At 50.0% G+C, this 9,985-nt stretch overlaps 1 protein-coding gene across 2 annotated transcripts in view; it reads left to right on the top strand.

The window, feature by feature from the left end:
• Positions 1 to 634: 634 nt before the first annotated feature.
• The window catches only part of VSTM1 (V-set and transmembrane domain containing 1), a 23,890-nt gene continuing 14,539 nt past the window's right edge, over positions 635 to 9,985 (top strand). For both annotated transcript variants that reach the window (XM_017871780.1, XM_017871779.1), the window contains exons 1-3: positions 635 to 877; positions 6,720 to 6,755; positions 6,865 to 7,149. In XM_017871780.1, coding sequence (XP_017727269.1) covers positions 844 to 877; positions 6,720 to 6,755; positions 6,865 to 7,149 — 355 coding nt within the window. In that variant the 5' untranslated portion in view covers positions 635 to 843. The remainder of the gene's footprint in view (positions 878 to 6,719; positions 6,756 to 6,864; positions 7,150 to 9,985) is intronic.

The raw sequence follows: 9,985 nt of genomic DNA, 5'->3' as shown, positions 1-9,985 counted from the left end.
CCTGACCACAAATCGTGTTTCAAGTGCAATAGTTCTTCACCATGTGAGACTATCTTGTCCATTATTGGAACACATAACTCGACATTGCTAATACTTCCTTTCCCACTGAACACCTGTTGAAGACCCAATTATTGTGAAACAAGAAAAAAAGCCACTACTGGCCGGGCGCGGTGGCTCATGCCTGTAATCCCAGCACTTTGGGAGGCTGAGGCAGGCAGATCACGAGGTCAGCAGATCAAGACCATCCTGGCCAACAAGGTGAAACCCTGCCTCTACTAAAAATAAAAAAACTAGCCGGGCGTGGTGGCGGGCGCCTGTGGTCCCAGCTGTTCGGGAGGCTGAGGCAGGAGAATGGCGTAAACCCCGGAGGCGGATCTTGCAGTGAGCTGAGATCCGGCCACTGCACTCCAGCCTGGGCGGCAGAGCGAGACTCTGTCTCAGAAAAAAAGAAAAGAGAGAGAAAGAGATTAACATTGTGGGGAGCTGGCTAGTGGGTACACAGGAAGCCATAGGTATTAATGCTTTAAAATAAAACATTACGTTTGCAGAAAGGTCTTGGCAGAACTTCAGATAAGGTGGGACAGAGCTCAGGCGGGTGGGGCCGCACACACACAGGATTCATGAGGAAGAAGTTGCCATCGCCGGCTTCTTGTTTCCTGAGTCGGTTTGAGAAGGAAACTGCAAGAGTGGGGCAGAGAACCAGAGCGTCAGGGCAAAACCTCCTCCATCTGCACATCCTGGGGAGGAACCGGGCAGCCGGAGAGCTGCGGCCGCCCCAGTCCCGCTCCGCCCTTGAAGTGGTAAAACCGAAGGCGGGGCCTTGGTTCTGGCAGAAGGGACGCTATGACCCCAGAAGTCCTCTCCCTGCTTTGCCTCGGTGAGTCTCCAGGACTGGGATGAACGGGCTTGGGCTGGTGCGAAAAACTCATGGGGGAGTGGAAGTCCGGGTGGAAACGCGGTGTGTGGAAGTAATGACTTCCACGCGTGGCACACCTGCGGTGGGTGGGTCTGGGCTGTGGGCGTCCCCTGCATGAGTTCTGCCGCCCACTTGCAAGCGACGAGGAGGCCGCGCTGCAGAGACACGGGGAGGCCTCTGCTTACTCCACTGGGAAATGCAGAACTTCGGTGGGGTCTCCGAGTCTGCACCCGCTGAATACCACAGTATTGCCATGCATCCTCCGTCAGAATAGAGGAGGGCTGGGCGTAAGCATCTACAGGGTGCAAGGCTGTGGGCAAAAAGACAATTTATTTTCTCTCTCTCTCTCTCCTTATTTATGAGACAGAGTCTCACTCTATGGCCTAGGCTGGAGTGCAATGGCATGATCTCGGCTCACTGCAACCTCCGCCTCCCAGGTTCAAGCGATTCTCCTGCCTCAGCCTCCCGAGTAGCTGGGACTACAGGTGCATGCCACCACACCCGGCTAACTTTTGTATTTTAAGTAGAGACAGGGTGTCACCATGTTGGTCAGGCTGCTCTCAAGCCCCTGAACTCAGGTGATCCGCCCGCCTCAGCCTCCCAAAGTGCTGGGATTATAGGCATAAGCCACCACACCTGGCCCCAAGAAGATAATTTTCTGACCAGCCCGATTCTTAGGCTGATTTTAAACATCCTCAAATTGAAGCTGATGTATTCAGACAGAGCTCAGACTGTGAAAAGGAAGACCTGGGTTATAATGTCGGCTTCACTATCTAGGAGCTCTAGGCTTGACCCAGCACAGCTCCACCTCCCTAAGGCCCCAGTTCCTCCCTGGTGCACGGGGGGGTGTGGTGGACATCAATGCGCTTCATCTGCCTCAGTTCCTTCCCCCTTTTCTGGGTGCAGCCCTTCCCTGTGGGATAATGCTCCTCTCCTACACACATTTGCACCTTATATGAGGTTTTTTTTTTTTTTTTTTTTTTTTTTTTTTCTGAAACACAGTCTTGCTTTGTCTCCCAGGCTGGAGTGCAGTGGTGTGATCTCGGCTCACTGCAACCTCCACCTCCTAGGTTCAAGCGATTCTCCCGCCTCAGCCTCCTAAGAAGCTGGGATTACAGGTGCGCACCACCACACCTGGCTAATTTTTTGTATTTTTAGTAGAGACGGGGTTTCACCATGTTGGCCAGGCTGGTCTCAAACTCCTGACCTCAGGTGATCCACCCACTTCAACCTCCTAAAGTGTTGGGATTACAGGCATGAGCCACCGCACCTGGCTATTTGTGCCTTACAGATGACCATCGGGCTCATACCCAAACCTCCAGCTTCTGAGCACAGTAAGCTGGGCAACCAGGAGGCTGACCTCATCCCCCAGTGGCTGCCATACCAAAGTACTACAAGCCTGGTGGCTTAAAGCAATTAAAATGCACTCTCTCGCAGTTGGGAAGATGAGAAGTCTGAAACCAAGGTGCTGGCAATGTTGACTCCTTCTGAGGGCTACGAGGGAGAGTCTGTTTTATGCCCCTCTTCTAGGGATGGCTGACAATTCTTGGCATTCTTTTTTTTTCGAGGCAGAGTCTCTCTCTGTCACCCAGGCTAGAGTGCAGTGTCATGATCTTGGCTCACTGCAACCTCTACCTCCCAGGTTCAAGCAATTCTCCTGGCTTAGCCTCCTGAGTAGCCTGGATTACAGGCGCGGACCACCATGCCTGGCTAATTTTTGTATTTTCAGTAGAGACAGGGTTTCACCCTGTTGGCCAGGCTGGTCTAGAACTCCTGACCTCAGGTGATCCACGCCCCCCCCCCGCCCAGCCTCCCAAAGTGTTGAGATTACAGGCTTGAGCCACCATGCCCAGCCTCTTGGCATTCTTTAACTTGTAGATGCATCACTCAAATTCCTGGCTCTGTATTTTTTTTTTGGTTTGTTTTAGACAGGGTCTCACTCAGTCACCCAGGCCGGAGTGCAGTGGTACCACCATAGCTCACTGCAGCCTCAACCTCCTGAGCTCAAGCAATCCTCCCCGCAGCCTTCTGAGCCGCTAGAACTATGGGTGCACACCACCATGTTGGACTAATTAAAGTAATTTCTGTTTTAGAGATGGGGTCTTGCTAGATTGCCCAGGCTAGTCTCCAATTCCTGGGCTCGAGCAATCCTCCCCACTAGCCTTCTGAGTAGCTAGAACTACAAGTGTGCACCACCATCTTGGGCTAAGTAAAATAATTTCTTTTTTAGAGATGGGGTCTTGCTATATTGCCCAGGCTAGTCTTCAGCTCCTGGGCTCAAGCAATCCTCCCCATTAGCCTTCTGAGCAGCTACAACTACAGGTGCACACCACCACATTGGGCTAATTAAAATAATTTTTTTTTTTTTTTTTTTGCAGAGATGGGGTCTCTCTATAGTGCCCAGGCTAGTCTCCAAGTCGTGAGCTCAAGCAGTTCTCCTATCTCGGTCTCCCAAAGCATTGTGATTGCAGCCTGGCCTCTCTGCCTCTGTCTTTGCATAGCCACCTTCTTTCTGCGTGTGTCTCTTTTTCTCTTCTCTTAAGTTATATTGGACCAGATGCCCAGCCTACTCCAGTATGACCTCATCTTAGCTTAACTAATTACCTCTGCAAAGATCAGATAATGGTATTTCCAAATAAGGTCACATTCAGAGGTCCTGGGAGTTACAACTTGAACTTCTCTTTTCAAGAAATGCAAATCAGCTGGGTGTGGTGGCTCACGCTTGTAATCTCAGGACTTTGGGAGGCCCAGGTGGGCAGATCTCTCGAGGTCAGGAGTTTGAGGCCAGCCTGGCCAACATGGTGAAGCCCCGTATCTACTAAAAATACAAAAAATCAGCTGGGCATGGTGGCAGGTGCCTGTAATCCCAGCTACTCGGGAGGCTGAGGCAGGAAAATCGCTGGAACCTGAGAGGCAGAGGTTACAGTGAGCTGAGAGAGCACCACAGCACTCCAGCATGGGTGACAAAGGGAGATTCCATGTCAAAAAAAGAAAAAGAGGCCGGGCGCGGTGGCTCAAGCCTGTAATCCCAGCACTTTGGGAGGCCGAGATGGGCGGATCACGAGGTCAGGAGATCGAGACCATCCTGGCTAACACGGTGAAACCCCGTCTCTACTAAAAAATACAAAAAACTAGCCGGGTGACGAGGCGGGCGCCTGTAGTCCCAGCTACTCAGGAGGCTGAGGCAGGAGAATGGCGTAAACCCGGGAGGCGGAGCTTGCAGTGAGCTGAGAACCAGCCACTGCACTCCAGCCTGGGCGGCAGAGCAAGACTATGTCTCAGGAAAAAAAAAAAACAAAAGAAAAAGAATATGGGAATTGGGCTGGGTGCAGGTAGCTCATGCCTGTAATCCCAGCATGCTGGGAGGCCGAGGTGGGAGAATCGCTTGAGCTCAGGTGTTCGAGACCAGCCTGGGCAACACAGTGAGTCCTCATCTCTACAAAAAAAAAAAAAAATTTAAAAATTAGCCAGGCCTGGTGGCACGTGCCTATAGTCCCAGTTATTTGGGAGGCTGAGACAGGCAGATCACTTGAGCCCAGGAGGTCGAGGCTGCAGCGAGCTGTGACTGCACTCCAGCCTGGGCCAGAGTGAGACCCTGTCTCAAAAAGAAAAAGAATATAGGAATCACCGTTTGAACAGACGATGGATGGATAGCAGAGATGAGATGACATGAGTCTAAAAGCGGGATTTGGGGAGGGTCTCAAAAGAGGGCCTGAGTCCTGGGATGCCCTGCTACCCAGAGGCTGTTTCCTACCTGCCAATCCCAGCCAGTCTCGCTGCCAACGCAGCCTCGGTCCATCATGAGGCCTCCACCTCATTCCTGTGCGGTGGAGCTTGGTGTGGGGTCACGTTCCGCATCGGTACCTGCGTCAACAAGGAACCAATGTCCTGAGACACTCGTGGCTCTAGAGAAATTCTACCTAAATTCTACCTAATTTCACCCTGAAACAAGCCCCATGACTGACGTCCCATTTTCCATGCAAGTTTATGATGCTCCCTCCCCCGCAGGGAATACAGAGAACAGAACACAGAAGAGGGAGCGGATGATGTAAGTGGAAACCAAAGCTAAAGTGAGGGGAGTATTTGGAACCAGAAGACACGGGGAAGGGGGAGCAGATTCTCTCTATTGGAATTGAGCAAGAAAACCCTCCCCTTTCCACGGGAAAATGACGTTTGCATTATTTAAGTGGCAAGGGTAAAAACTGCAATCAGGTCGGGCACGGTGGCTCATGCCTGTAATCGCAGCACTTTGGGAGGCCGAGGCAGACAGATCACTTGAGGTCAGAAGTTTGAGACCAGCCTGGGCAACATGGCGAAACCCCATCTCTACAACAACAACAACAATTAGCTGGGCATGGTGGTGTACACCTGTAGTCCCAGCTACTCTGGAGACTGAGGTACGAGAATCACTTGAACCCAGCGGGTGTAGGAGGTTGCAGTGAGCTGAGATTGCACCACTGCACTCCAGCCTGGGTGACACAGCGAGACTCTGTCTCAGAACGAAACAAAGCAAACAAAATACTGCAATCACAGAAAATACAAGAAAAAAGCATAGGTGAATGTTGAACAATTTCTAGATGGTGAAAGAATGATTACTCGTGAAAGCAATTCAATACATCAGGCCGGGTGCGGTAGCTCATGCCTGTAATCCCAGCACTTTGGGAGGCCGAGGCAGGCGGATCACCTGAGGCCAGGAGTTCAAGACCAGCCTGGCCAATATGGTGTGAGATTCTTGTCTTTACTAAAAATACAAAAACTAGCCGGGCGAGTTGGCGGGCGCCTGTAGTCCCAGCTACTTGGGAGGCTAAGGCAGGAGAATCACTTGAACCTGGGAGGTGGAGGTTGCAGTGAACTGAGATCATGCCATTGCACTCCAGCCTGGGCAACAGAGCAAGACTACATCTCAAAAAGAAAAAAATAAATAAATAAGACCAGGCATAGTGACTCATGCTTGTAATCCCAGCACTTTGGGAGGCTGAGGCGGGTGGATCATGAGGTCAGGAGTTTGAGACCAGCCTGGCCAACATGGCCAAACCCTGTCTCTACTAAAAATACAAAAAAATTAGCCAGGTGTGGTGGCAGGCACCTGTAATCCCAGCTACTTGGGGGGCTGACGCAGGAGAATCACTTGAACCCGGGAGGCAGAGGTTGCAGTGAGCTGAGATCATGCCACTGCACTCCAGTCTGGGTGACAAGAGCANTTTTTTTTTTTTTGAGACGGAGTCTCGCTCTGTTGCCCAGGCTGGAGTACAGTGGCTGGATCGCAGCTCACTGCAAGCTCCGCCTCCCGAGTTTACGCCATTCTCCTGCCTCAGCCTCCCAAGTAGCTGGGACTACAAGCGCCCGCCAACTCGCCCGGCTAGTTTTTTGTATTTTTTAGTGGAGACGGGGTTTCGCCGTGTTAGCCAGGATGGTCTCGATCTCCTGACCTCGCAATCCACCCGTCTCGGCCTCCCAAAGTGCTAGGATTACAGGCTTGAGCCATCGCGCCCGGCCTGGAATTTTCTACATACACGTAGCTTCTGAATGACAAACAATAGAACAAAAGTAAGAGGTAAGTCTGGGGATATATCTGCCAAAAATATATACATACATGTAATACATACATTTAATAGATGTATTATATTTATATATGTATTATATGTAATATGTGTACATATACTTAATATATGTATTATGTATAATACATATATACAGAATACATATATATATTAGACCTATAATGAGCTAGTCATTGTTCTCTGCTGGATTTGTACTCAAAGACAAGCACATAATTTTCCTCTCATTGAGATTTCTCTTCCAGGACTGTGTCTGGGCTATGAAGATGAGAAAAAGAATGGTGAGTTTTCTCCCACTTAAACTTTATTTATTCCTGCATCCCACACTTCATGACCTTTTCCTTTAATCGTCTGAATTCTAGACTCAAATTAACTCTGAATTCTTTCCAGAGAAACTGCCCAAGCCCTCCCTCCACGCCTGGCCCAGCTCGGTGGTTGAAGCCCAGAGCAATGTGACCCTGAAGTGTCAGGCTCCTTTCCAGAATGTGACACTCATGCTGTACAAGGTGAATGACTCTGGGTACAAGCAGGAACAGATCTCGACAGAAAACGAAGCTGAATTCCTCTTCACGGACCTGAAGCTTAAGGATGCTGGGAGCTACTTTTGTGCCTACAAGACAACAGCCTCCCATGAGTGGTCAGAAAGCAGTGAACACTTGCAGCTGGTGATCACAGGTGAGAAGGGTAGCCTCAGATGTGCTCCTTGATGCACACATTTCTTCAGTTTTGCTTTGATTTTTTTTTTTTTTTTTTTTTTTTTTTTTTTTTTTTTTTTTTTTTAAGACAGAGTCTTGCTCTGTCGTCCAGGCTGCAGTGCAGTGGCACAATCTCGGCTCACTGCAACCTCTGCCTCCTGGGTTCAAACAATTCTTCCTCCCCAGCCTCCCGAGTAGCTGGGACTACAGGCTCCTGCCACCATGCCTGGCTAATTTTTGTGTTTTTAGTAGAGATGGGGTTTCACTGTGTTAGCCAGGATGGTCTCCATCTCCTGACCTCGTGATCCACCTGCCTCGGCCTCCCAAAGTGCTGGGATTACAGGTGTGAGCCACCGCGCCTGGCCTAACTTTTGTGTTTTTAATAAAGATGCGGTTGTACTATATTGGTGAGGTTGATCTCAAACTCCTGATCTCAGGTGATCCATCTGCCTTGGCCTCCCAAAGGGCTGGAATTACAAACGTGAAGCACCATGCCTGGCGGTTTTTTTTGTTTTGTTTTGTTTTTGTTTTTTGAGAGGCAGTCTTGCTCTGTTGCCTAGGCTGGAGTGCAGTGGCATGATCTCAGCTCATTGCAATCTCCACCTCCTGGGTTCATGTAATTCACCTGCCTCAGCCTCCTGAGTAGCTGAAACTACAGGGGTGCACAACCATACCAGGCTAATTTTTGTATTTTAGTTGAGACAGAGTTTTACCATGTTGGTCAGGCTGATCTCGAACTGCTGACCTCAAGTGATCTGCCCACCTCAGCCTCCTGAAGTGCTGGGATTACGGGAGTAAGCCACTGCACTTGGCTGCTTTTTTTTTTTTTTTGACAGAATCTTGCTCTGTCGCCCAGGCAGGAGTGCAGTGGCATGAACACAATTCACTGCAGCCTCGACCTCCCAGGCTCAAGCAATTTTCCCACATCAGCCTCCCAGGTAGCTGGGAGTACAGGCAGGTACCACCACACCTGGCTAATTTTTAAATTATTTGTTGAGACAGGATCTATGTTGCCCAGGCTGGTCTTGAACTCCTGAGCTCAGGTGATTCTCCTGCCTTGGCCTCCCAGAGTGCTGGGATTACAGGCGTGAGTCACCGAAGCCTGCCTGATGCACGTATTTCTTTTCCTGTTGTGGGACGTGGCTGGGGAAGAAGGAACCCAGGAGACAAAAAGATAGATGCAGGCCAGGCAGGGTGCGGTGGCTCACGCCTGTAATCCCAGCACTTTGGGAGGCAGAGGTGGGTGGATCACTTGAGGTCAGGCGTTCAAGACCAGTCTGGCCAACATGGTGAAACCTCAACTCTACTAAAAATACAAAAATTAGCTGGGTGTGGTGGCGGGCACCTGTAATCCCAGCTACTAGGGAGGCTGAGGCAGGAGGAGAATCACTTGAACCCGGGAGGCAGAGGTTGTAATGAGCCGAGTTTGTGCCACTATATTCCAGCCTGGATCAAAGAGCAAGGCTCCATCTCAAAAAAAAAAAAAAAAAAAAAAGGATAGATGCGACACCTTCAGTGTGGAAATGGGAACCCGAACGTGGGACAAGATTCTCATCGGGGATTCAGAGAGGGTCCCAATGATGTGGATGTGGGAGGGTGGTGTAGAATATGGTCAGTTAATAGAAAATTGGGGTACGGTAAGACTGACAAACCAAGTGAGATTGCCATGGAAAAGATGATCTGTTACAGTTCCCAAGAGGAGAGGGAAGGCTATATTATGGGGTGGGGTATGGGGAAGCACCAGGGTCAATCAGGGGCAGAGAGAGGAGGAAGAACTGTGGGCCAGAGCTTTGATTGTATTTTGTGGGGAGAACAAGACTAGAGTTGGCCAGGTGTGGTGGTTCATGCCTGTAATCCTAGCACTTTGGGAGGCCAAGGAGGGCGGTGAACACACCTGAGGTCAGGAGTTTGACATCAGCCTGGGTAACATGGCGAAACTCCATCTCTACAAAAATACAATAATTACCTGGGTGTGGTGGTGTGCACTTGTGCTTTCAGTTACTTGGGAGACTGAGGCACAAGAATTGCTTGAACCCAGGAGGCAGAGGCTGTGGTGAGCCCAGATCGTGCCACTGCACTCAAGCCTGGGTGATAGAATGAGAACCTGTCTCAAAAAAAAAAAAAGAAAGAAAGAAAGAAAGAAAATAAAGAAAGAAAGAAAAAAGAAAAGAAAAGAAAAAGAAAAAAAAAAAAGAGAATTGGCTTTGGGGTATAGAGACTGTCCCTGGTTGTCTAGTTCTTGGACCTGGGGTGATTAGGAGAGGACAACATTAACCTTGAGTGGGAGAGCCTCATAATGAAGGTGGTTGGGAGTGAGGGCTCTGGATCTATTGGCTTGCATTTGAGGGACATATTGAGGACAAGTGGTTTACTGGCTCTAGAAATTAACTAACCCTGGGAGGGGTGGTCCCACAAGGGCAGCAAGGCCCCAAGATGTCAAAGCATCAAATGCAGAAAATGAAAGACATGGTGGTTAATACAGAGAGATGGATGAGATAGTCCCCAAGTGCAGTAGAAAATGGAAAAGCGGGCCCGACACAGTGGCTCACACCTGTAATCCCAGCACTTTGGGAGGCCGAGGCGGGCAGATCACAAGGTCAGGAGATCGAGACCATCCTGGCTAACATGGTGAAACCCCGCCTCTATTAAAAATATATAAAAAATTAGCCGGGCGTGGTGGCGGGCGCCTGTAGTCCCAGCTACTAGGGAGGCTTAGGCAGGAGAATGGCATGAACCCAGGAGGTGGAGCTTGCAGTGAGCCGAGATCGCGCCACTGCACTCCAGCCTGGGCGACAGAGCGAGACTCCGTGTCAAAA

The sequence above is a fragment of the Rhinopithecus bieti genome, unplaced genomic scaffold (assembly GCF_001698545.2).
Source record: "Rhinopithecus bieti isolate Rb0 unplaced genomic scaffold, ASM169854v2 scaffold_6949, whole genome shotgun sequence".
Classification (NCBI taxonomy): domain Eukaryota; kingdom Metazoa; phylum Chordata; class Mammalia; order Primates; family Cercopithecidae; genus Rhinopithecus; species Rhinopithecus bieti.
This window is presented reverse-complemented; position numbering and strand designations above follow the sequence as displayed.